Source organism: Theropithecus gelada, chromosome 5, assembly GCF_003255815.1.
Source record: "Theropithecus gelada isolate Dixy chromosome 5, Tgel_1.0, whole genome shotgun sequence".
Classification (NCBI taxonomy): domain Eukaryota; kingdom Metazoa; phylum Chordata; class Mammalia; order Primates; family Cercopithecidae; genus Theropithecus; species Theropithecus gelada.
The window spans coordinates 179,824,722-179,852,415 of record NC_037672.1 but is presented as its reverse complement, the minus strand read 5'-3'; the positions used below and the strand labels follow the sequence as shown (position 1 = coordinate 179,852,415).

At 46.4% G+C, this 27,694-nt stretch overlaps 1 protein-coding gene across 4 annotated transcripts; it reads left to right on the top strand.

The window, feature by feature from the left end:
* Positions 1-364: 364 nt before the first annotated feature.
* Positions 365-27,694, top strand: DCTD (dCMP deaminase). 4 transcript variants are annotated; one of them, XM_025386107.1, is made up of 7 exons: positions 873-923; positions 966-1,001; positions 2,663-2,777; positions 3,201-3,336; positions 24,302-24,418; positions 25,781-25,877; positions 27,470-27,694. In XM_025386107.1, exons 2-7 carry the CDS (start codon positions 976-978, stop codon positions 27,546-27,548), a joined length of 570 nt encoding a protein of 189 aa, XP_025241892.1. In that variant the 5' UTR covers positions 873-923; positions 966-975; the 3' UTR covers positions 27,549-27,694. The 4 variants fall into 4 exon arrangements, with proteins under 4 accessions (XP_025241895.1, XP_025241894.1, XP_025241892.1 ...); XM_025386110.1 differs by lacking the exons at positions 873-923; positions 966-1,001 and adding an exon at positions 365-422; XM_025386109.1 differs by having other exon boundaries at positions 697-978.

Genomic DNA, 27,694 nt, shown 5'->3' with positions numbered 1-27,694 from the left:
TCAGATTTAGTTGCTTGGGGCATACGACTCCAGAAATGTCACTGATGGTCTTTCTCATTGCGCTGTTTTTCTGATTTGCCCTGTTTTGAAACAACTGCAACAAAATGTGCACAGCATCAGTGGGCAAGTATTACCAGGAGGTAACGTGCAGTTGGGGTGCATGTGTGGTGATACGGGTCGAGCAGGGGACAGCAGGCTTTAGCAAACACCTCAGGCCCTTCCGCACAGTTTGAGCAGAAACTGCAAGCCGGTCAGGCGCAGCCAAATGCAAATCCAGCTTCGAGGCACTGAGCCTCGAGGCACAGCACCCCCGCCGGACCCAGTTCCCTGCCCCATCCGGTGTGAAACTGACCCAGCCACCGGCCAAGGGTCCCCACGGGGACGCTGCGAAACAGCGGGCTCACCCCTGAGACCCAAACCAGGTCTCCCCACCTCCCACCAGCTTCACGGCACTAGATTCTTGGGGTCGTCTTTTAATCACACAGAATCTCTATAGTCGTGACTCTAAGGAGCTGATGGAACACGGATGGTGGGGAAAACCTCACCACCACCACCACTAAACCGAGCAGCCCCCGACGGTCGTGCAGTCAGGCCCGGGAGCGCCCAACTCGCGGCCACCCTGCGCCACGCGTGACCCGGGCAGCGGGGCGACCTCGGGGCGGCCTGGCACCCGGGGAGTGGTTTGTGCTCGGGCTGTGAACACCGCCGGCCGGACCGTGGGCTGCGTCACGGGGACTGCGAGGCGTACGGCGACGCCGAGCAGCGTGTTCGCGGCGTGCGACCCTCCCTCCCTCCCTCCCGTGAGAGCTCCGGGCCCCTGGTCCCCGGCCGACAGCCGTTCTGCGAGCGCGCGGCGTCCGGGCCGCTGCCCTCTTCCGGCCCCGCGGCGGCCCCGCCTCCTCTCCCCACTTCCTTCCTTGAGCGCGGCGGCGGCGGCGGGGACCAGCACCGGCGTGCGCGCGGAGCGGGCACTGGATGGTGGGCGGGGGGCAGCCGTGCGGGTACGCTGCCCGCGCGCCCCTAGCCACTGCCACGTGGCACCGGCTGCCGGGCGGGGGCCTGGGCCGGGGCCGCGGACGCTGGGGGCGCCTCGGCCGCGCTCAGCCTTTAGATCGGAGAATGCGGGCGGGGTGGGAGCGCTCGGGGTCCCGGAAGTCACTCCAGGGTCGATTTCTCGGCGGGTGCGAGGCCGGCCCCCTCGGAGTGCCCCGGGGAGGTGGTGCTGGGCGTCTGAACATCGCATCCCTTCCTGCGCCCGTGTGTGGGGTGGGAATGCCGGGTGTGGGCCCTGGATCAGAGCTGACGGGGTTGCGAGCGGCGTGGGGTGTGCCTGGGACGGTGACCGAATGTGTCTTCCTGAATCGTTGTACTCAATCTCCAGTTCCCTCTGTTTCTACAGCTGGGCCTCAGTCCTCACAGGGCTCTAGTGGGCTTTCAGCCATGCCAGGGGAAGGTGCCCAGGGAATCAGCAGGACCCTTCCCTCTCCTCCCCCTCCCTCGACCCCCCATGTCTCCCCCTCCCTCCTATGTAGTAGGTACTTCTCTAGCACCCCACAGCGATGATGGATGCTGACCCTTAAGCCAGGTGGGAAACCAGGCTGATCCAGCACCTGTCTTTTCCTGTTAGGGGGATTGCCAGGCTTCTCAGTGAGTGACCATGGTTCCCAGCACCGACTCTCCACTGCATCTAGTCGTAGGCACTGCCGCCCTGCACTGTAGCATGTGCCTAAGTAAAGTGTGGAGCCTGAAACAGAAATTTTGGGAAATCCTCGCCTTGCTTTAGACCACATTCCTTGCCTTTCTCAAGATTTCTCCGTGTTGCCCACCCTGTTTTTGTGGTGTCTTCCTTCCTTGCCCTTGTTTCATTCCTTTTGAAAGCGACCACTCCCCTGAAGTTCCAGGACCCCCTTCGTGGGCTCTCCCTGTTGTAGACAGCCTGTGCTTGCCCCTTGTAAACTCAGTTCCAAAAACCTTGCTTTAGGAGTAGCACTTGACATTTTTCATAGTTTCTTCTCATGCAATTCATTACTCAGAGTTGATAACTTCTGTCCCATCTGGAGTAACGAAGGGAAAGGGAAGGGAAAAATTATCTGGTGAATATCAGAGTTGGGAAGGCTTCAGATGTTTTCTTTGAATCCATCTGGCGTGGATAATAATCCTGTGTGGTTTAGGATAAGTTACCTAAGTTCTCTGAGTCTCTGTAAGGTAGGATGGCATTGTCTACCTTAGCTAGGAGTAAGGCTCGACTGACATGATGTATATAAACTTTAACAATGTCTGGAATCTATAGATGATCAATAAATATTTCTTATTTCCACCCTCTTCCTGTGCTGACTCTGTTTTGTAAGGGAGATAGGTAAAGGACAGAACAATTTGTAGGCTGGCATAAAAAATCCTATGAGAAAGCAGTAAACCGATAAAATATTGGGGAATGTGAAGCTATAGGTGCCAAATTCAAACTTCTGAAATAGGAAATTTCTTAAGTTTTTACTTAAGACTAGAGACTGTTTAGGGCCCATGTGTTGTGATTTGTGATTGATAAATGTAGCTCAAGTTGCCCATGTTTAGACATCTAAAGGTTCAGTGTGGTTGGGTTGAACTGGAAAACAGATTTACTAAAATGCTTCCTCTCAACTTCTGCTTTGTCATGCTTTTCTTCTAGACCCAACATGAGTGAAGTTTCCTGCAAGAAACGGGATGACTATTTGGAATGGCCTGAGTATTTTATGGCTGTGGCCTTCTTATCAGCACAGAGAAGCAAAGATCCAAATTCCCAGGTAAATGAATTTCCCAGGAGAATGCTTAGATACTCCCAGGCAGGGAGATTCCTGCACATGAGCAGAAAGGGGAGATTCAGTGGACACTTGTCAACTTGAAAGTGCAGGGTCGGTCTGCCTTTTGTGCTGCATTTCTACAAGCTTACTTCTTCCTGTGAGACAGCAAATTGTCACATGCCATTGTTAACTGCCCCTCGTGCCCCTTCTGGGACCCGGGGTGCACTTTCCTTGGCTTATGGGAGCTGCCACAAAAAAAAAAAAAAAACAAAAAAAAAAACAGGCAAGGAGATCGACAGCTCTCAGCACCTGTAGCAGCTGTGCATCTGTTTTGAGTTCTGCAGTCCCTCTGGTTTTATTCCCTGCTTCCCCAGCAGCAGACCAGCCAGTTGCAGGCACCAAGCCTTTGGGCATGTTTCCTTCTAGGTTGGCGCCTGCATTGTGAATTCAGAAAACAAGATTGTTGGGATCGGGTACAATGGGATGCCGAATGGGTGCAGTGACGACCTATTGCCTTGGAGTAGGACGGCAGAGAATAAGCTGGACACCAAATACCCATACGGTAGGGCATGTTTTATGTCCCATTCTGCTTAGTGACACAGCCTGGCGAGTGCCTAATTAAGAAAGTTGGGGCCGGGCGCGGTGGCTCAAGCCTGTAATCCCAGCACTTTGGGAGGCCGAGACGGGCGGATCACAAGGTCAGGAGATCGAGACCATCCTGGCTAACACGGTGAAACCCTGTCTCTACTAAAAAATACAAAAAACTAGCCGGGCGAGGTGGCGGGCGCCTGTAGTCCCAGCTACTGGGGAGGCTGAGGCAGGAGAATGGCGGGAACCCAGGAGGCGGAGCTTGTAGTGAGCTGAGATCCGGCCACTGCACTCCAGCCGGGGGGACAGAGCGAGACTCCGTCTCAAAAAGAAAGTTGGTCAGAAGGCATCATCTCCCTTTCGTCATCAACAGCTGGAAAGAAAAATATCCTACTGAACTACCCCCGTTTCCTGGCTTTGTCTCTTAAGTTCCAAAGAGAGCCACGGAGAGAAGCATGGTAGTGGTCACACAGGCTGGCCCTGAGATCCGGGGCTCTGCTGCCTGTGCTGAGCCTGGCAGGCTTCACTGGCAGCCTGCTGGCGTGCACAACACCAGAGCATTGATAGTTGGCTTCTCTGCAGAGGGTCACAGCTCCTTGCAGAGATAGCCGAGGGATGTGGGTAGTGTCTCTGCAGGTTCTTTTTTTACTACTGGGAAGCAGGGTCGGCTAACCAGGGGCTGGCTCGGGGTTTGGTTTGATGAGAAGCAGGCTTCATTCAGCCCACGTGCCTGATGAGAACATCTGGCTCAAGCTCATTGCTGGGAAGCGGGAAGCAAGCTGTGAACTAGACATCAGGAGATGGAGGATCCAGTTGCTTCCTCCAGTTTACAGGGGATGCTGCAATTTCACAGTAGGCTGTGATCAGACCAAAAGCCAGAAGTGAGGCTGGACGCGATGGCTCACGCCTGTAATCCCAGCACTTTGGGAGGTTGAGACGGGCAGATCACCTGAGGTCAGGACTTCGAGACCAGCCTGGCCAACATGGTGAAACCCCATCTCTACTAATGTTGACATTCTAACATAGCTACATCTACTAAAAATACAAAATTAACTGGGCATGGTAGCAGGTGCCTGTAATCCCTGCTACTCGGGAGGCTGACGTGGAGGTTGTAATGAGCCAAGATTGTGCCACCGCACTCCAGCCTGGACGACAGAGCAAGACCCTATCTCAAAAAAGAAAAGAAAAAGAAAAAGCTAGAAGTGTGGAACTGTAAACCTTTGGCTTGACTGTCTCTGGATTTTCACCTTGAAATTAGCGAAGGGTGCTTCTTAGAGTTTGTTGCCTGTCTGAGCCCCAGGGAAGACTCCTTCAGAGATTGCCTGGGAGGGTCCAGCCACAGCTTTACTTTTCCTTGTGTTCCTTGGAGAATATGCAACTAATGCTGGAAAAGAGGCAAATCATGCTGCATATGCAGGTTGCTGATTTTTTGTAGGGTTAGGTCCTGTATTTTACGCCTGAAAATGAACAGACTGGCACTGTTGGAAGTGAAAGTAGAATAAGGCCATCCAAATGGGAAAGATTGTGCCTTCAGGCCGAGGCGTGATTATGACCTTTCTTCTGACTCTCCTGGTAGGTTTTCCTCTGGGTTTTTCTCATGAAGAATTCCAAGTCTACACTTAGTCTAATTTATAAATTTTTGCTAATGTTCCTGAACCTCGATCATGTTAAATAAGCCCCATAAATTTCTTTCTAAATTGCCTAGGGGCAACTCCTCTATGTTTGAAAGAAAAAGGAAAGAGGTACCTGGAGGGAGAGGAGGAATTGAGGACTGCAAAGCAGTCTGGGTTTCCAGGGTGTGAAAAGTAGTTTAGGGATGAAGGGGACCGAATCGTCACATCCTTGATTTAACCTCACCCCTCCCTCGTAGGAGTGGGAAGAGAGGCTCGGAGTTGGGGGAGGGTAAGACTGTCTTCTCAGCCCAGCTTCAGAGCTGGTGGTAGTGGATGACTAATTAGAAAAATGCACTGACTCAGAGAAACTTCTTGTCATCCTGATTTTGATTCTATAAGCTTTTGATGGTAAGAAAGAAGGGAAGTGATTAGTTGTTTTTAAGTCCATGCAAAGATAATTTTTCACAGTGTGGTTCAATGTCCCATATAAAAATGGTGAAAGTGGAGGGTCGATATGTTAAAGATCTGCATTGAAATGTGTGACGGCCACAGTCAATATTTCACCGAGTCTAGACAGTGAAATATCGGCCCTTGTGCTGGACTTCGATATGGAGGAATTCTGGGGGGATGGCAGTCTATCATACTCAAGCTGGTGCAAAAGATACCCGTGGTTGGACAGTGCAGAGGGGTCCTGGGTGGGCACTGAGCGGGCCTCCCAATGGGACCTGTGCCTTCTTCAGTCACTGAGAGCCCCCAGCAGATCTGTAAGCTGTGACCTGGAAGCCAAGGGCCGTGCAGTCCATTTGCAGCACCTGCCCCACACCCCAGACTTCCCAGCACTCCTGACTTCCGTGTAGCTGATTTTGTTGGTTATCAGACACTGCCTTTTGTCCAAATTGAGGAGAGTGCCTTTCAGAGCCCCTTTCTACAGGGAATTTTTTTAAAAACCTGCATAGGTATTTGTCCACCTTCACTGATTGTTTTTTATTGAATAGCTGCTGAGCTTCTGGGCACTGGTTGTCTGTCTCCATTATTTCTTATTATCTATATGATACCTCTAGGTTTTCAAAGCTCTTCGCCCTTACTTATCAATTATTCATTTATATGTAGCTATGTTAGAATGTCGACAATTTTCTTTCACGAGAGTAAGCTTGTAATTTGATGTACCATAAAAGTTGTAGAAGGCATTAAATGGTTTTTAAAAGGCATTTAGTATTACTACCGCCATAATACAGTAAAGATGGGCTTTAAGTCTAAATGACAATGACTGTGTATAAACTGTATACTTGTTGTCTTCTCAAGGATTTTCAGGCCACAGAGAAGTAAATGTTTGGTTTGCCTGGGATGTCACAGAAATGTTTGCTGATAACTGACTCAAATGCAAAGGCTTTTTTTTTTATTTTGCTTTTAAGATTTTCAAGATTAATTTAAAAAACAAGGGGATCCTGGCTTGAGTTGGATAGCTCACCCCGTTCTTTCCTCATCTGCATTAATGGTGACTGAGCTGCTGTAGCAGGAAGGGTAACTTCATGGGTGATGTGTTACTCCCTGTAAAAGAGCCTTAGAGATTATCTCCAGTTCTAGACAATGATTTTTAACTCTTTTGAATGTACCGGACCCTCTTTTAAATGCCAAAAAACTTCCAGGACCCATGCACAATACTAAATTCTTAGTATCTTTTGAGTAAGAAACTCCACAATGACAAAAACTACTTTGTATCATTAACATTTTATGTTAATCTGAACTTTATTAATTGGATAGCATTTATGTATGTTTGGGGAAAGTTTATGTATGTCCTGGACATGGGATTTATCCAGCTGTGGATATGCTTGGACCCCTTGCAATACCTCAGTAGTGTCTCTGGGTTCTGTGCCCACAGGATCTAAGCCTCTTCCTTTCTTGTAAGTAATTTCTATAATGTCACACATGCAGGGTGACATCTCCTAATTCCAAGGTCAGCGCTCTTCCTGCTACCTCCCTGTGTCTCTCCTGTGGGGCACAGGAATTCAGCTGTACTGAAATGCCAATCATCGTCTCATTTTTTTTGCAGTTGATCAGACTGAGGCTCCCATAAAATAAGGCCTCAGAAATCAGGAGCTCGGGGAGGGTTGGCCTGTGCCTGGCATCATGCAGAAAGCCAGCATGGCTCACTGGAACATTTCTTCAAAGGGGAGTGCAGTGGACTGAATGTGTCTCCCCATAAATTCACATGTTGAAACCCTAATTCCAATACGCTGATATTCGGAGGTGGGGCCTGGGGGACGTAATTAGGCCATGAGGGTGGAGCTCTCCTGAATGGGATTAGTGCCCTTCTAAAAGGGACCCCAGAGAGCTCAGTTACTCTCTTTCCATGTGCAAGGATAGGAGGAGAAGATGACTGTCTGCAACCCTGAAAGAGGACCTTGCCGGAACCTAACCATGCTGGTATCCTGACTTCCAGCCTCCAGAACCGTGAGAAATAAATGTCCATTGTTTCTCAGCCACGCAGTCTGTGGGACTTTATTGTAGCAGCCCAAGGGACTGTGACAGGGAATTGAGAATTGTGTAAATTTGAGTTTACCAAGTAACATACAACTTAATACTGCTTTATTAATTCCGCAATTCGGAAGTCGTTAGTCCTAATTGACGCCTTGTGGGGAGGAGGGAAACACACACTACTTGTAACATAATAGGAAGATGGAGCTTTTCCTGGGCTGTGTCTCTAGAGAGGTGTTTTTAAAGGGTGTTTTTGTTCTTCCAGCCTTGGGATCAAAACTTCATAAAACTATTTTATTATAATGTAGTATTAATGTGGAAAATGAAAATTCCTTCTGCTAAAGAAGCTTTTTATTCCATCCTTCTCCTGAAAAATCCAAAAGATAATATGATGTCAGTAACATTAAGTGGCAGGAAGAAGGCAATGTTATTATACTAAGAATCTTTTCAGATGAATGACAATTAAAAAACCAGGAAGCAGCAGATTTATCTAATTTACCAGATTAAAAAACTTGGGAAGATTTTTATTTTCTTGAGGGGATGGGTGTTGCTAAACCCGTGATGAAGTGTTCATTTGACGTTTTTCGTTCCTTTTTCTTTGTGGAATTCATTACAGTGAAGCACATTTAATCAAAATACCAATTTTATCAAATGGAGGTAAAATACTCTTGGTGATTCAGATATCACTCTTTCCTTGGGTTTTCATAACCAATTTTGATGATATAGTTTACAAATTAGAGAGTTGGAGAATTTGCTTGTTCCTGTTGTTAAACTAACGGGAATTTTTAGTAATGCTTGCCACACGTATCCAGCTGCCCAGCACTTGTGGCCTTGCTGATTTCTGCTGGCGAAGGACTCTGGGTTTTGGTGCATCTCACGGCACCAGGGAGGGAACCACAGAGTCTCCATGTCCCCAAGAGTGGGGGGTGGCCTCAGTCTGAGCGCACTGGGCAGAAATGGAGATGTGGGGCTGTTACCCTAGTCAGTTCCTGTGTCTACAGGGATACCCTAAAAAGGATGTAATGCTGGGAAGGCAAATGCTGAAAAACCTGGAATTAATTAAGGCGAAAGAGTTCAGCAGAGCATCTTAAACACCTTTGCCGGTGTAGGGTAGTGCTTCTTTAAATTCTCTATTTAAATTTCATCTTTATTTTTCAGACTTAGCATATTGTTAAGCATGCATAGATGTCACTTTTGTGATTACTTAGCCATTTACTTTACCCCCTTGAACACTGACATTTTCCTGACTGCCATGCATGTGATATATTTCTTTGGCATCCAAAAGGTTAGTGTTGAGAAACTAATTTATCAAGAAGTTAGGAGGCTGATCCTTCTTAAGCTGTGACTTCCTCACAATTTGTAAGAGCTTCTTAGTAATTAAGATCAAATTTGTTTTTTCAGTCCTGAAATTGAATGCCCCTCTGGTTTTGTCAGTCAGCCCGTGAATTTGATAACTCGCCGTTTCTTTTCCTGCAGAATTTAATTTCACTTACAGCTTTCTGCCGCTCCTCCCCTGCCTGGCCATCTAGTAGTTGTGGCCCGACAGCAGGTCTAATTAGGGACTTTTATACAAAACAACTGTTATAATCAATGGAAAACCTTTGAACAATTGCATAGGAAAGAAATTAAGTAGATATTTTTACGAATCAAGGGCAAACTCAAGTGTGACTGTGTGGAGTTTTAGATAAACAGAGGAACACACCGGTGTATGTATGAGACTTCTCCCGCCCCCTAAAATCAACCAGCTCCATGTAAGCATGTTTTACTTTAAGATATAATTGTTTATGAACAGTTTTCAGAAAGGAATAAATAATGATATTTTAATATAATTTATTTTGATATTTATGTATTTTTATAGTTACAGAATTAATTATTTTTAAAGTGCTAGAGTTTACTATTTCATTGTGAATACCTACAAAAGACATATAGTAACAAAATAACTCCTCGTTCTGAAGAGCACATGTTAGGAAAAGCTGAAGTGTTTGGGGGTTGGACCTACCCATGAAAATACACATCTCTGTCTCCTTTCTATAAAAAGTGATTTTTGAATCCGTTCACCTTATACAAGTTTGAAATAAAACTTAATGTAAGATAGTCGTTCCAAGGTTCCCAGAAGTAGGCTGAAGTTTATCTTTCTACTATAATCTCTCAAGATAAAAGGTTTGTTGAAAAATTAGTAGCCTTGATAAAATGTCAGGGGCACATGCAAACTAATTTAGAAAACGGCTGTATTAAGTATTTGAGCACATTAGTGATCCGAATGCAAATGGATATTCCTTCTTTATTGCTGCTTCTTTTTTTTTTTTTTTTTTTTTTTTTTTTTTTTGAGACAGAGTCTCACCCTGTCACCCAGGCTGGAGTGCAGTGGCACGATCTTGGCTCACGGCAGCCTCCGCCTCCAGGTTTCAAACGATTCTTCTGCTTCAGCCTCCGAGTGCCTGTGATTACAGGCGCATGCCACCACACATGGCTAATTTTTGTAGTTTTAGTAGAGACGGGGTTTCACCATGTTGGCCAACCTGACCTCAGGTGATCTACCCGCCTCAGCCTCCCAAAGTGCTGGGATTCCAGGCTTGAGTCACTGCACCTGGCCACTTCTTTATTTCTTTAAGTTTGCTGTGTCTTTGCTTAGAAGCACAGGGATCACTGTTCAGTATGGTTACCTGAGAATGATTACTCGCATAGTCTTGATTCTGGTGATCTGTTCTATATCAGTTGTGCTGATTTTGACTGATCTTCTCTGAAATTGGCCTAAATGACTAAAGCTTTATTGTATTTTGAGTTATTTTCATCCAGAATCTCCCTTCAGAAGTTTTGTTAATATTAGCTATATTAAAGTAGAATATGAATATATTGTTTGCTCCCAGAAATACACAATAAAACCTAGTTCTTAGAGATTTTTGCAAATGTTTGTATTGCTTTTTACTTTTACTTTCTGAAGACTTTTTAAAATCTGGATAGGGATATGCATGTCTGTAATACACACATAAGTTGAGTAAAGCCCCATAGTGCTTAAAACAACAATTGGCACATTCACACAGAAGAATCCTGGAGCCGCCCTGAGGAGCCAAAGGGTTCCGGGTTTGCTATGTTTGTGCCCAGTGACTGTGGGGTTGTTAGAGCCATCACCTGACATTTATTTCTCAATATCTCTATGAAGTAAATTATCACTGAAGGCCCTTCCAGTTCTCTTATTCCAAGGAAAAATATAAGTGTGATAGCTTCGATGGCATTAGATTAGTATCTTTTTCTCAGCTTATGGAGTTCTGAAAGCGTTCTCGGTCAAAGCAGAGCTGTAAAAAGCTGTTGGAGGCAATGCCACAGGAGAATGTGCATGTGTACTTATGGATAAATTAATAGAAACAGGCTCCTTTCCCTCCCCCCTCTAACGATTAGAGTCTGGTGCAGTTCTAAGATGAATATAAACCATATGGAGATAGGATGCATGAATAGGAGGGGACGGTCAGACTGTAGGTTACTCCACAGACATGCAGATTAAAAGACATTGGATGAGAAGAGTTTGGATAACAGCAATAAAGAAAAAGATCCTAGCCAAGTATGGAGTGCACACCTGTAATCCCAGCACGTTGGGAAGCTGAGGCAGGTGGATCGTTTGAGCTCAAGACTTCAAGACAAGCCTGGGTAATATGGTGAAACCCCGTCTCTACAGAAAATACAAAAATTAGCCAGGTGTTGTGGTGTGCAGCTATAGCCCCAGCTACTCCAGGGAGGCTGAGGTGAGAGGATCGCTTGAGCCTGGGAGGCCAAGGCAGCAGTGAGCCAAGATTGCACCACTGAACTCCAGCCCAGGCGACAGAGTGAGAGACCCTGTCTCAAAAAAATTAAGAAAAAGATCCTATGTCTAAGTGAAAACAAGTGTATGATTACATAGGACACACTTAAAACTCTTTGGAGACAAGAGGTTAAGACCAAATAGAAAGAAAGGACTTTAGAAATTCTTTAGAGAACGAGTCAGCATGACAATATTTATTCAAACGAGATACTTCTGTGGCATTGGGAAATCCCTGTGATAAATGCAGGATACTGGTGAAAGCAAGAGAGTTGCAATGCAAGGGAATGGACGCTCCCCTCTGCTGACACTGTCTGAAGGGTCGGTGCCAACCAATTAGTGGAGGTGTAAATTTTCTCTGTGCTTCTTTCAAATGATAGATGCCATAGTAAATTTAAAATATTGAATATGATAACTGAGCATGAATTTTTTAATTCTGCAATTAAAAGACTTTGTTCAAAATGCCATTAATTTTGAGTTTAGGTGAATAAAGGGAAGCAGAATTCTGTCGTTTTTCCTTCTACATGTGAGTTATCACTTTTTAGGAATTAAAATAAGTACTAACAAGTCACCTATTCTCTTACCAGTTTCAGTTGTCTGCCAGTGATGGGGATGTTCTCTGGAGTCATCTTCCTTTCTTTTTAAAATTGTAACTCTGTTTTATAATGCATTGGAGTTTTTCCGACACCGTCACATGTAGTCGTTCGTTCACTGAGCAGACACTTCTGGGGCATTTATTATGTGTTTCACATGCCAGGCACTCTGCAGAGGTCGACAGAATGCCACGGGAGGGACTCTGTTTCTGAAGAGTTTGCAGATTAATTGTGGAGGAGGTAGACATTAATGAAATAAACAGGTATGATTGAATATTCCTTTCTGAGGTAGTCACTTTTTTTCTTTTTTAATGAGACAGGGACCAGACACTGAACCTGCCAGCCCTTGATCTTGGACTTCCCAGCCTCCAGAGCTGTGAGAAATACATTTCTGATGTTTAGAAGCTACACATTTATGATATTTGTTAGAGCAGCCCAAAGAAACTAGGACAGGTTTTGTGTATGAACTGGATTGTTCTGGGGCAAGAGTGGAAACAGGGACTCGCCAGCCGGGAGGTGACGCAGTGGATGATGCGAGGGCCTTGGAGGGGGTGGGTGCTGGGGCGGGAGAGGCTGGGCTGGAGATAGGGTATATTTTAGGGGCAGCATCAGGAAGATGGCACGATAAAGGGTGGAAGAGGCAGACTGACTCCCCCAAACAGTTCTGGCTGCAGCGGCTAGACAGGCATACTGAGGAGGAGAAGCAAGATTGTGGAATGATCAAGGAAGATTTAGACACCTGAAGGCTGAGATGCCCATGAGAGCTCCCTGCAAAGGGTCAGGTGGTCAGGTGGGTGTATGAGGTGGGGATTAGTCCAGACTGGCTGTATCAGGTATGTCTGTGTCAGTGTCAGGTATGTCAGTGTCAGCGACCTGGGTGGCTGATCAAGGGAGCATGTGCAGAGGAAGGAGGAGTAGCTGTGGCTGAGCCCTGAGGGCTCCAGCACTTGAGGTGGTTGGAGAAAGACGGGCCCATGAGAAGGAGCACACAGAGCAGTGTTTTAAGAAGGAAGGCCTCACTTTGGGAGGCTGAGGTAGGCGGATCATGAGGTCGAGATCGAGACCATCCTGGCCAACATGGTGAAACCCCGTCTCTACTAAAAATACAAAAATTAGCTGGGTGTGGTGGCGCACGCCGGTAGTCCCAGCTAGTCAGGAGGCTGAGGCAGGAGAATTGCTTGAACCCAGGAGGCAGAGGTTGCAGTGAGCTGAGATCGCGCCATTGCACTCCAGCCTGGCAACAGAGTGAGACTTTGTCTTAAAAAAAAAAAAAAAAAGGAGGGCCTGTCAGCTGTGTCAGAGGCTGCCAAGAGGCCTAAGGTTAAAACCTGTCCATGGGGTTCAGCAATGTGGAGATCAGAGGTGATACTGTCAAGTACAGTTTCAGCCAAGTACAGTTTCAGAGGAGCAATAGGGTTGGAAGCCACGTTGGAGCCACTTGAAGGAGAACAGAGGGTGAGATGATGGGGACAGCTTTATTTAGATCGGGCTTTGGGATGTGTGGCCAAGAAGAGAGCAGAGCAGTGGGGTGGCAGCTGGAATGGAGATGAGGCCACGGAGAAGGACTGCATTGTTCATAGGATGGGAAAATCTGGTTTTGGCTTTGGATTTTGCTTTTCTGCAGCAGACGTTTGTTTGCTGATGGGAATAGTCCAAGACAGAGAGAGTGAGATAGAGATATCTGGAACAGAGGCAAGGTGTTCAAGGCTGTGAGGATCGGTCTCTCAGACACCCTGGTTGGTAATAAGAGGAAGGACTGAGGGGGGCGGTGGAAGGACAGCAGACACAGGGTCCTGGAGGGAAGGCAGGATGTGATCAGTTGCAGCATTCTGGTGAAGGAGGAAGGAAGCAACACCACCGGTTGAGAGAGCTGGGAGTTGGAGCTTGGACACTGGGAGGAGAGAAGAGGTGATTGTGTGGGGTGGGAGAGGAATGTCCTGGGAATGTAAGGCAGTGTTAGGAGCTCACATCTTATTTGAGAATCCCGAGTTGGGCTGTTGCTTCCCGTTTTCTACCTGCCAACACAGGGTCAGTGCGCTGCCTGAGGCAGGCCAGGGAGAGCTGGAATTAATTAGAACATATCCCCACTCCTCTTCCAGTGCCCAGTGCTCAGGCCCGGTTCCCCTCTAAACACTATTAACACACAAAGGAGGCTTTTAAGCTCCATAATGCATATTTGCATCACAGTACTATCAATGCTGATTAGTGCTCTGTTTCTCTTGGTGCTATTGTCACGCATTTTAGGCATCACGCGTGCATTTCACATGAACAGTGGGAAGGGAGTTGGCATGGCCTAGCATGCATGCAGAACAGCTATTTCCACATCCTCCTCCTCCTGACCTGATTGTGTGCCCTTAGCACATAGGGAGGCAGCGTAATTAGAGTTCTGGGGGCTTTATTACCAATAATGGCTGTACCGCAGTCAGAAATCTCTTTAGCCCCGAGCACTACCATTGGGGCTAAGTGGCTCCCCTGGGTGCCATGAGTTGTCACCTACAGCTTTAGCAAGAGGCAGCGAGGAGGGGGACAGGGATGGGGAGCAGAGTGGGAGAGAGGGAAAAAGAAGTGGGTATTCTCGCAGGCAGGCTGGGTTGGGCAGGCCAGGACAGCCTGGGCTCAGGTGCACACAGGTGGGAGAGCTTGGGAAGCACTCACATGTAGCAGGTAGCTCGTCTGTGCTGTGCTCTTGGCAGAGGTTAGTCTTTGTAAGCGTTCCTGGAGAGGGATTTGTCTTTCTATTTCTCAGGTCCGGAGGCTGAGGCTGAAGAAGATGCTTGACTGCTAGGTTGGGGGCAGTGTGTGAGGACATGGTAGGGAGGAAGCAGAGGAGACAGGCAGAACCAGGGGTCTCCAAGAGTGCACTGTCGCAGGAGCGGAGACGGAAGTTCTTGCCTCCGCCTTCAGGACCCTGGGCCGTGCGCGGGGAGATGAATGGCGTGGGTGTGGAGGCTTCCCTCAGCCTGCAGCATGGGGCTGCCTTTTAAGTGAGTGACCCACCACTTTCTCCCCAGACCATGGTAGAATTCCTTTTCACTGTCATTTTCTTCCAGCAGAGACCTCCTCTCTGGACACAGGTGGAAACAGAACAGACCCCACACATTTTCCAGGCATGCGGCAGGTTTCTTCACATCACCCCTGTTTCTCGTCTTTATTTTCACACACAGACTTACACTGTCATGCCTCTCAGGTGGAATCATGTGTCCCTCCGTGGCGGGAGGGCTCAGTTACTTTATCTTCTGAGTAGAAAGGCCACACTGTGCCTGGGGCTGGGCTGGGGGCAGGAGTGTCTCGAGTCCAAGGACAGGTAGGCTGTGGGGTGCAGCGGGATCGGGGAGGCAGCAGCTGCTGTCACTTGCTGTCTCTGATCAGGAAGACCCCGTTCCTGCCAGCCAGTCTCTTTCTCAGGAAACGGGTCCAGTTCTGAGTACTGGTGACAAAGGCCCAGTTTGCAGAGTTCTTGGGCGTTCACACAGCATTTTCCTACGGTGTCCCTCACTTGCTGTTCGTGTGACCCTGCGAGATGGGAAGAGGTGGCTATTGTTATTCCTCTTTGTAGCTGAGAGAGGCTGGAACTTGAACAAGGTATTACCTTTGTGTAGGCACATCCTAGGATTTAAATCCCTTTGTTCTGAAAAGACATTTGTAATCCTAATACATTTTTCTACAGAAACATGTTACTTGAAGATTCAGTTCCCCTTGCACCTGTGAGCAGTGCCTGGAACCCCCGTTTCCCGGATTTTCTCAGCACGCCTTCAGCAGTCCTGCTGTGTTGCTTTAGCTTGCACTTGGGCCGCTGCTGATTTCCATGCTGGGGCATCTGCAGCCCAGCTGGTGTGAGCTCTGCAGGGACCAGACCCACCTCCATCCTGCAGCCTACACCCAGCCCTGTTAGCTCTCCACCCGGCATGGGTCAGTGTGCAGACAGAACTTACCAGAACATACCTGGGAAACAGCAAGAGTTTTAAACTGTTTTCTCTTCTTGCTCCAGCCCTGTTACTAAGGGCTGCTTCCCTGGGTAGGGGACAGGACTCTGTCTGAGCAGGCTTAGAGGGACACAGGCTTTGGAGCAGTCCAGCAGGCTGGAAGGAGGAAGACAGGGCCTGAGCCAGGAGAGGGGTGAGGAACAGAGAGGCTTCCCTTGTGTAACTATCTTAGAGAAGTGGTATCTGTTGATTTCTATATGGTGCTCCCTTCCCCAGTTCCACCTTTATTTCAAATCATTTGAAAACCCTGATAATGAGCCAGATTGCTACTTTACTAATAGGAACTTCATGCAGGAGAGATAAGATAGAGGGGTGACATTATTTGGGACCAAACTCTAGAAATCTTTGCTTTAGATTTTGTGGAAGCCATAATAGGGAACACTTTATAGGCTTTTGGGAGAGTGTATTTGGTGGGGGTGGGTGGGGGGCTTAATTGTCGCAGCTATTCTGTTGTTAAATTATTGACGTGAAGGATAGGTACTCCGGAGGCTGGCAGTGACATATGAGGCCCTGTCAGGATATCTTTCAATAATTAAGAAACAAGTAGTTGAAATTCCATTTTAATACCAGAAGCTGTGAAGCAGTTCCATAGATGGATCAGTTAGAGGAGCAAGTGTGTACCCTATCCCTCAACGGAAGTTTCCATCAGGCCTCTGTGGGCAGCGGGGACTGGGGCAGCGGTGCTTGTGCTCCCAGAGACAACGTGTCCAGGTTTAGCAACTCTGATAACTGTAGGTCCCCAGAAGTAAAAACACTTAGGCCCTAACTTCAGGAAGTAATGACAAAAAGCTTTGTCATCAGAATGGAAGTAGAAGATCCTGTAAATTACTATTGAGTTATTTTTTTTCATGCACAGGTCAACCTTGAACTTGGGTATGCCATTTCATGTCACTTGTTAATTGCAGGGTAGGAACCCAGTAGAAATAATAGAGGGTGATGCTTCCCACCTTTTCATTCCAGAAGGCCGTGAGCAGACGCTTCTTGGCTTGAGTCCTGACCCTTGTCTTGTCAGCGAACAGAACTGTCCGTGCTCTGAACGGCTCAGCTTGGGGTGGTGGCAGAAGGCATTGCAGGCCTGTTCTCAGTGGCAGCAGGCGCTCCATGCCTGGCCTTCTGACCCTGACCCTAGCAGGAGCCGCCACACCAGGCTGCCACCTGTTCAGGTCAGCCTTGGCAGAACAGCCCTCAGGTCTAAGGACATCGTTTTCTTTAAGGAAAATCCTGTGTCACTAAAAATGAGTTGTGAACTAGATCAGAATCTTCATTTTCCTGACTCCAAATTTTCTCCGGCCCCAGTAGTTTCTGTCACGTCTCCATAGCAGATGAAGATCAGTTGAGGGTAGAATAACACTATCACTGCTAAATTATTTGGGCAGCAATTAGAATTTTTTTAGCATTATTTAGGGTTTTTAAACAAACCTATCTAAGTAACCTTATAATACTACTGTCTAAAATAGATATTGTATTAGTCTTATATCAGATGAGGTGAAAGTCAAATCTATAAAACACTGAACTCTTAAATCTAACCAAGGATGGAATATATCCTGTTAATTTGTCAAACTTCTAGAGAACCGCCTACATGAGACAGTAAGGATTAATCAAGCCCTAGTAAGAGAGAATTTGAAAAATACAGTTTTCTAATTATACAGTCTCTTCTCCATGGTCCAAGGTTAATGCAGTTCTGAATTCTGACAGTTAGTAATAGAAAAGAAAAAAAAAAAAAACTAAAGCATAGGAATTCTCTTATAATTACCTGAAACAGAGAGTCTCTTCTGGCAATCAAAGACCTTCTAAGCATTAATCTGATATTTTCAACATTTGATTCTTTTCCTTTTAAACAAGGTTGGGAATAACTGGAGAGTTGTATGTCACTCTGTGCTTATCAAATATATATGTAGTGTTTGCAGATTTAATTTACTTATTGCTTAGGTGTAAATGTGTAATTCTAGGTTGAACATTTTATCTTTTTTTTCTTTTCTTTTCTTTCTTTTTTTTTTCTTTTCTTTTCTATTTTTTTTTTTTTTTTTTTTACAATTTAGACTAACTTATGAATACTTCCTAGATACTGTATCTTTGAAATACTTGGTTCTTACTCCTACTACTAATATAAAAACTAACAATTACTTCTTGGTTAGTTTTTGCTCTCGGATATATTTGTAGCTCTTGCTGCAGTTCATCCAGGCAACACAACCAAAATGTTCACTCTAGGGAAAGGTAAATTTATTCCTTCGTTTATTGCTGTCAAATATCTGTGGTATGTTTATTGTACAGGTTGAGCATGCCAAATCCAAAAATCCAAAATCTGAAACTTTTTTTTTTTTTTTCTGAGACAGGGTCTTGCTCTGTTGCCTGGGCTGGAGTACAGTGGCGCAAACCCAGCTCACTGCAGCCTTGACCTCCTGGGTTCAAGTGGTTCTCCTGCCTCAGCCTCCCAAGTAGCTGGGACTACAGGTGCATGCCACCATACCTGGCTAAGTTTTTTTATTTTTAGTAGAGATGAGTTGTCACTATGTTGCCTAAGCTGTTCTTGAACTCTTGAGCTCAAACGATCTCCCCAACTTGGCCTCCCAAAGTGCTGGGATTACAGGCATGAGCTACTGTACCTGGCCCAAAATCTGAAATCTTTTGCACACCAGCATGATACCCGAAGGAAATGCTCATGGAGCACTCTGGATTTCAAATGTTTGGATTTGGGGTGCTTACCTGATAAGTATAATGCAAATATTTTAAAATCTGAAATCTGAAACAATTCTGCTCCTAAGCATTTTGGATAAGAGGTAATTAACCCATAGAGGAAAGGTACATGGAAGCCCCCGACCACCCAAAAGAAAAGGCCTGGAGAGAAGATGGGCAATTATGGCTAGACTTCAGATTTCAGGGTTTTACAGGTGGATCTGGTGTCTGAGACTCTATGAGCAGATGGATTCTTAGTCAGTGACTGGCCGGGCGTGATGGCTCACACCTGTAATCCCAGCACTTTTGGAGGCCGAGGCGGGTGGATCGCCTGAGGTCAGGAGTTCCAGACCAGCCTGGCCAACATAGCAAAACCCTGTCTCTACTAAAAATACAAGAATTAGCTGGGCATGGTGGCAGGTGCCTGTAATCCCAATTACTTAGGAGGCTGAGGCAGGAGAATCATTCGCTTGAAACTGATAGGCGGAGGTTGCAGTGAGCTGAGATCGTGTCATTGCACTGCAGCCTGGACAAGAAGAGCAAAACTCAAAATTCAAAAATAAAAAGTCAGTGACTATGGGAGAAAAATCAAAAACCAGTATTTTACCTTGGGAAGTGCCCACAAAGGCAGGAAAAATAAAAGGACCTACAGAAAAGTAAAGTCGAACACAAGTGTGTGGTAGTCCTGAGAGGTTTTAGAGTACAGAGGAGTCCAAAGAGAGCAGATGAATCCAAAGGTTCCAGCCCAGAAGAGATCTTGGGTTTTCATGATGACGAGACCCTCAAGTGGCCTGTGGAGCTGGCTCCCATGAGGTCATCAGACCCAGCTGCGCACATTGCTTCCCAGGTCAGCTGGGCGCACTGCTTCCCAGGTCAACTGTGTGCATTGCTTCCCAGGTCAGCTGGGCGCACTGCTTCCCAGGTCAACTGTGTGCATTGCTTCCCAGGTCAACTGGGCGCACTGCTTCCCAGGTCAACTGTGTGCATTGCTTCCCAGGTCAACTGGGCACATTGCTTCCCGAGTCCACGTCATGCTGGGAGTGGGAGATTGGCTGTGTGGAAAAATGTCTACACCACGGAAATTGGCAGATACGTGGTGACCCAGCAAACACAGTTGACACCTGAAACATAATTTTTAGGAATAGTATTTAATGTTGTGTGTGGGATCCATTCTGATCTCTATCCTTCCCTTCTTACCTGTTTCATTAAAACAGAAGAAAAAGCTGGTGTCACTCACTGAACTGATTTCATGACCTGCAGTTTGAAAAACATTGTTTTAGAGAAAACCGGAGATTATGTATGCTTTACGGAGTCAGAAGACTAGTATTATTATTATTATTATTATTATTATTATTATTTGAGACGGAGTTTCACTGTGTCACCCAGGCTGGAGTGCAGTGGCGCGATCTCGGCTCACTGCAACCTCTGCCCCTCCGGGTTTAAGCAGTTCTCTGCCTCAGCCTCTGGAGTAGCTGGGATTATAGGTGCCCGCCACCACACCCAGCTAATTTTTTTGTATTTTTAGTAGAGATGGGGTTTCACCATCTTGGCCAGGCTGGTCTTGAACTCCTGACCTCGTGATCCACCTGCATCAGCCTCCCAAAGTGCTGGGATTACAGGCGTGAGCCACCGCGCCCGGCCAGAAGACAGTTATTTGAAAAATAAATTGTAGTAACAGTTGTAGATAGGATGATTTCATCTTGAAAGGAGGAAAAGAAGAGTCCTACAAGGCTGACAAGATGACCTCTCTAGACTAAGGACTAAGGATACCTGCTTTCAGGAGAAGAAAAACGAGCAGAGAGAAGCGGGAGCCGTCAGAGATGGAGGGAGGGAGGGGCTGGGAGCACGGCCTTGTGTTTGCCTGGGGAGAGGAGGCCGTGTTTGATAGTGAAAGCTGGTTTTAGAGAAAGTCACCTGTTCTGGAGGATTGAGGAATGAAACTGGAAACCTTAGGAGAAAAGCACAAACATTGGTTGTACTTGGTATTTTTTAAATTGCTTTTATTTAGTTAGCTGGAAATGCACTTTCCCGGATCCACTGTCACTCCTGCAAATTACAAGAGTGCTCAGCCACCCTGTGGAAGGTCATCCAGCTTCCAAGCAGCAAATTGGACCTTGATCCCTCGTGCCGCCCCTTGCTGCAGAGCTCTTTGTCCACACTCGCCGGCAGAGGTGGGGAGTCCAGAGGGGAGGATGCTTGGCCTGTGGCGGTCTGGCCAGCCAGGGCAGGCGTGAGCTCGTCACAGGCCAGGCAGGCATCCAGTGCTCTTTGTGGCCTGAAGTGGATTTGGCAGGTGCCTGTTATTTGACCAGTGTCGGTGGCCAGTCGACACAAGTAAATGAGTTCCCAAACTTGACTCTGACCCACCTGCTTTAAACAAATTGGAGGAAGTCATCAAGTTCGTTTCCCCAGTTTCCTCTCTGAGGACAGTCTGGAGGCCGAGGCCTGGCTGAGTCCAGTCTCCTCAGGTGGAACAGGCCCAAAAGGAAGTGCAGGGCGGCCTGGGGGACAGCGAGGGTCAGAGTTTCAGGGCTGTGGAGATCCTGGAGCTGAGAGACGAGTGTCAGCCACAAAGGTGAAGCTGGATTTCAGGACCACAGCAGGCAGCAGCTGGGAGCTGCGAAGTTGGCGGGGCTGGGTTGCGGCCTCAGGTGCTCCTCTGGGCTGGGGCTTCCGGGCAAGCTGGTGATATCAGACGGGGCTGAAGGGGTCTGGGGAAGCGGGCAAGAACCAGCAAGAGAGACCAGGATGGGGTTGATCTTACACCCTCCGCTGAACGCTTGAGTTTCCTGTTTGTCAGTGTCCAGTCTTGTGTATGTGGGATTTTGGATTGTCCTTTTAGAGGCTCATGTGTGCCCGACACACTATTGTTCATATTGCCCAGTAGCTTTATATCTATATAAACATATATATATGGGTGTTAAATATTTATCGAATGAATAAAGGAGGAAATGCAGATTCCAATTATTGATGGTGACATTAAAAGTCCTCTTAAATTCAAATATCAGAAATATGCTCTCCCATCTAATAAATAATTTTTGATGGTGCTGTTATTAATTTTCAGATATAATATATATGTTTTTTATATTTATTTTTAATATTAATCAGATATATATATTATATACGTATTTTTAACAAGAAGCTTTACATTCTTCATCTTGTGATTTTTCGGTTAAAAGAAAGGAAGTCTGCTTATAATCTTGTGCGTTATTTCTATGAATCGCCCTCTATACACAGGGATGTCAGATGCTGCCCAAGAGAATCTGTTTCATATGGTAATTTTCACTAATGAATCCAGACCTGTACTGTTACATTTTGCCCCAAACTGCCTGGGATGAAGTAGAGGAAGCTTGTTGCAGTCGGCGTGACAGTTCTTAGAGGATGCTCTCACAGTGTTTCATAACAGATGCAGAGGCTCTGTAGTTCTGAATATTAATACCAGCGCCATCAAAATTATTTATTAGGTAGGAGAGCATATTTCTGATATTTGAATTTAAGAGGACTTTGAGTACTTCCCAACGTCACCATCAATAATTGGAATCTGCATTTCCTCCTTTATTCATTCAATAAATATTTAACACCCATTATGTTCATGGCATCACATTAGACTCTGGGGGAGTTACAAAGAACCTAGGCTGGGCTCTGCCCTCAAGGGGAAAATAAAAGAAACAATTACATGTAATCGTTTTTAACACCAAGCAGCGTGAAACCCAGTTCTGGAGTATCCTGGTCACAAGGGGAGAAGGGGTCACGGGAGCCCCTCCAAGGCCAGCGCCCATGTGGCCACACCTTGCACCTTCCCAAGCATGGGCCCTCGCACCCTTCTCTTGTCTTTCCTTGTCCTCCCATGCTGTTAGGGTTTATGAGACCTGGGAGTCTCGGGGCATGGCTCTGGTCACTCTGGCCAGCGAGGATTATTCTCTGATGGGCTGTGGTCAGTGAAGCACAGCTTATCTGCCTCTTTTGATTTTCCTGCAATACCAGCAGAGACTGCTCAGTTTTAGGCAGGACTGAGACCTCCTAAAACATGGAATTTGTAGACAAAAATGAATACTTCCTAACATTTCCTGAGAGAGCTTTTGGTCAGCCTTACGCCTGCAACATTGCGTTGCTGCTGGGGGACCCAGGCACACAGAGGTGGCTGCAGCTGCACGCGAACACGGGGGGCTGGCTGGGGAGGGTGGCCAGGCCTTCATCTCTCTGACCCAGAGTAGGTGCTCAGTAAATGATCAGCGATGAGGCAAGTGAGTCAGGACTGAAATGTATGAGCACCATAAATTTAGGCCACTGTTCATTTAAAGCCTCAAAATTCGTGGAAGCAAGTATTACGTGTGGAAGGTTGGCGGGCTGCAGAGGGTAGGGAAGACCTTGAAGATCCCCATATTTATATTCTAGGTGGTTTGTGTGATGTGGGCCATGGCCAGGTGTCATTCATTAACTCATTTGACACATACTTGTTTTAGCACTTGTGTGCGTAGCATGTGTTGGGATGCCAGGGGAGCCAGAAGGCAGTGCTTCCTTCCGGAACTTGTCTGTGCGTTGGAATCACCTGGGGAATCGCTTACAAATTCAAGCCCAGGCCACAGCGCAGGCCATGACACTCTGCAGGCGTGGGGCACAGATCTCTGTATTTTGGAAGTGCCTAAGGGTGTTCTGGTATCAGAGGGGTTTGCAAGTCACTGCCGTTAGGAGTTTATCATAGAGTTTTAGATCACACCCAGGAAAATTCAGTCACGATACAAGACGGCCATCCAGAAACCTGCTGGGCAGGATGAGGGAGTCAAACCCAGGTCTGTGCTGCGGGCACCACTCATTCCCACTCAAGGAGGACGTCCCCTGTGGATTAGGGAGTGGGAACATCTAGGCAAGCTGGACCTGGGGTGTGCGTTAGCTTTGCCAGGTTCAAGAGAGGGAGGAAGGGGATCCTCTTGACTCTGAACTCAGGCAGGTCCGGATGTGACCTGGGATCACAGGTGGAATGGACTGGTCTGTCAAGAACTCAACTAGTCATTGCCATTGCAGTGGATGAATGTTTTTCTTATAAAAAACTGGGCTGGGCATGGTGGTCCACACCGGTAATCCCACAGCTTTGGGAGGCCAAGATGGGAAGATCACTTAAGGCCAGGATTTCAAGACCAGCCTGGGCAACACAGTGAGACTCCATCTCTACAAAAGATACAAAAAGTTAGCTGGGCTTGGTGGCATGTCTGTAGTCCCAGCTACTTGGGAGGCTGAGTCGGGAGGATCACTTGAGCCCAGGAGTTCGAGGCTGCAGTGAGCTATGATCATGCCACTGCACTCTGGGCGACAGGACGAGACCCTGTCTGGCTGCTGGCGTTTCTCCTTGTGCGTATGTGGGCTGAGCACGATGTGGTGAAGCAGATCTCTCAGGATGGACACGCTCAGCTTCGTCACTTGTTGATTCTCTTGCTCTTAAAATCCCCTAGCCCTCTTAACGGCCACAGTGAACCTCCCCGTGTGAGCAAGTCAGCACGCCCGTGAGCCAGCTCAGGTGGGCACTTTCATGCCCCAGGGTCTGGTGGAGCTGTGAAGTGGAGCTGCGCTTAGGGTGGGGAAGGCGCGTGACCTCGCGGTCCTGGCCGCTCTAGGTGCCTTCAGGCCTCACTGCTCATCAACAGCCAGGCCATGTGGGCCTCATTTGGTATTCTTAGTACTTGCCATTTCTAATCAATTTTTTTACTTGAGTCTGTTATATGTTATTTCAGAGCGGGGAATGGAATGTGTTAACACTTAGTAAATTCTTCATCAGCTGCAACCAAAGTTTTTCTTTCTTTCCCTTTCAAACCCACAGTGTGCCATGCCGAGCTGAATGCCATCATGAACAAAAATTCGACTGATGTGAAAGGCTGTAGTATGTATGTCGCCTTGTTCCCTTGTAATGAGTGTGCTAAGCTCATCATCCAGGCAGGTAGGAAGCGGGTCTTTTCATTTGTCACATTTGCATTGCTGCCTGCTCACCAGTAGCTCACTGCTGATGTGTTTGATCTTAAATTGCCATTGTTTCGATCTAAATTAATTGCACTATCAACTTTGCAAGATATTTCCCGTGTTTTGTTTTTGAATGGTGCCAGGTATTCTAAGACTAATTGCATCCTCTGTGATTCTTAGCATGTTTTTAATTTAGTTTGCAACTTCTTAAACTGCAAGCTGCCAAAAAACAACACAGGCATTGCATATAATTACTGTCAATTTACTGTTCTCTGACATATTGTGCGTAGATTGGGGGGAGGGAGAGAAATGAACTTCTGTCAGAAACAAGGTCAGCTGGGAGATTGTATGAAGTTTTAATTTGTATTTAATACATGGTAGATATTTGAGGATCTCAACATACCTTGGCATATAAATGTCGTAAGACCCAAATGGCACTACTTTCAGGTTTTCTTATGTTACAGTTTCCATAAATCTACACCATTGTATTCTGAATATTTCACCTTTTGCAAACTGTCACATCTGAGATTCAGCTACACTTTGTCTCCATAAATCTCTCGGCTGGAGATTTAAAGACTGATCATGTTTAGCGAGATGTGTGGTTTAAAGGGGCTGTTTATCACCAGCCCCGTGGATCTCAGAGCAGAAGCAGTCTGCTGGTCCTGAGGAGTCGCGTGGGCTCCCTCGCTCTCGCTGTCGCTCTCGCTGTCGCCGTTCCAGGGAAGCTCTCCTCGCGGTGCTCAGGTGTGGAGGCAGCAGCAGGCCTGTGGGCCGGGCAGTGTGGGCCCCACGCCGCAGCCTCCTCTCCCTTCAGAGGCTGGTGGAGCAGCGGCCTTCAGGATTTCTGGCTCCCAAGTTAGCGCTGCCTGCTGAGATCAGGACAAGAAAACAGATCTGCCCTCTGTAGCGCTGGTTCGAAGTGGTCTGCAAAGCCATGCTGGGAAGCACCGTGGTGCCCACGTCTGGATTTGCCAGCAGCCCCCACTCCCTCCGTTAGTCCTCCCACTAGTAAGAGAAGCTACCTCGTGAATAAAGATGATTTGATTACCTGTAGTAATGGAAATTGGTTAATCGGATCAAGGCTTGACTACTTGACATGTTTTCCCTTTGCATTTGTTTTTAAAAAAAAATCCATGAAGACTGGAGGGAAGATTAGATATAATCCGCCCTCTGCTGTATTAGAAAGAGGGAGATATGTGTTTCAGTGACTGGACACTGTCTGCAAGCACACTCGGAAAAGGTCATTAATCACAGACACTAAAAGTGCTCCAGCCGCTTCCGCCTGTCTTTTGCAGCATCTGTATGTGCGTTTACTAAGGGAGCTCCCATTGTTACCTTACAGGTATAAAAGAAGTTATTTTCATGTCTGATAAATACCATGATAGTGACGAGGCAACAGCTGCGAGGCTCTTGTTTGATATGGCTGGGGTGACGTTCCGGTAAGCAGGGAGAGCGCAGGGCAGGGGGTGGTGAAGGCTGATGAAGAGCCGTATTTGACCTTGTCTCCTCCTTGTGATGCCTGACTTCCACACTTGGAGGTGTCTTTAGAAATGCAAGGGCATAAGAATTTAAAGACTCTTATAGGGGTAGATATTTAAGAGCAGTGACAGGAAAATCTGAAGACAGTTTGTTTAATGATTGTACTTTAATTTCAGGAACTTTTCAGGAGTTAGACTAATTATTCAAGTGAGAAGTGTAAACATTCACAAGTTTTATAATGGGAACGCCAAACCTTGGTAAATTTTGCAAATGTAACAACTTTGGCATAGAAAATTTAGGATGGAAGTAGCCTGCCAGATTGAAAGATTGGGGATTCTTTTCTTTCTTTTTTTTTTTTTTTTTTTTGAGACCGAGTCTCTGCCACCAGGCTAGAGTGCGGCGGTGTGATCCTGGCTCACTGCAACCTCCACTTCCCAGATTCAAGCAATTCTCCTGCCTCAGCCTCCCCTGCCACACCCAGCTAATTTTTTTGTATTTTCAGTAGAGACAGGGTTTTACCATGTTGGCCAGGATGGTCTTGATCTGTTGATCTCATGAGCTACCCACCTTGGCCTCCCAAAGTACTGGGATTACAAGTGTGAGCCACCTGGGAATTCTTTTTACAGCAACATTTTGCATTGAGATTTGAAGTCTTACGGTTTTTATGATTGTCTTTGCTAAGAAAAGGTTGTGAGGTATATTTTACTTGCAAGTAAGCTCAACCACCTTTAATTCATGGCAGAAAATTCGGTTGGGACTCTATAGCTTTCCAGCGCTTCATGGTATTGGCGTTCAGCAGCGGTGGGACCGTTGTCATAGGTGACGTGCCTGGCCCCCTGTGCTGGTCATTAGGAATATGGCTCAGCGTATCTCATGAACTCAACTGTGGTGCTTTCTGAGACTTTAAATTCAAATTATTTACTTACTTTCTTGTTCAGTGATTCTTGAAAGAATTTGTTTTGTTCCCAAATATTTTCTTTTTAATTGTTGTAGAAGTAATGAGGAATGAGTGAAAAGTTAATGAGCAAAAAAAAAAAAAAGAAAGAAAAAGTTGGTTTATTTTATGTTTGCATTATTAGAACGTAATTTGAAAAATTACTTCTCACTAAAGGTAGTCGTTTTTTGCTATGTATAAGTGGCAAAAGAAAATTTACTATTTTTTTTTGCATTAGAGCAACTCCAACTTGGCTGCCAAAATTTTCTAGAAAAGAAGATAAATCTGATGGGAAAACTAGTAATCAGATACCATGTTGTGCAGCTAACTTGTTAGAAATCCTTTGACTCCCCACTAATTCATGAACTCAGATAGCTGGAAACCATACAAACCACACTACCCCACGCATCTTTTTTTGTCTTAGTCTTTTCTGGTCCGCGTTTCTCTCTCTAGGCTGCACTATAATTGGCTCCTATAGAGATAAAGTAGCAAGTGAATCCCAGGACATTTTTTTCTCTGCACAGAAAATACGAGTTAAGCCAAAGTAAACAAATTGCTGTAACTACTCACCAGATAATAACTGTATTTTGTTTTTGTTTTTGTTTTTTTTATTTTTAGGAAATTCACACCGAAGTGCAGCAAGATTGTCATTGACTTTGATTCAATTAACAGCAGACCGAGTCAAAAGCTTCAGTGAGTTACATCTCATTAAATCGCCAGGAGATTGGGATTATCCTCTTCTAAGAAGCTGCTAATGCCTTTCATCTTGAAGTTACACATAACTTTTTACTAGCCAGTACGGCAAAAGTAGACATCTAAAGAATATAAAGCCTCAAATCTTCC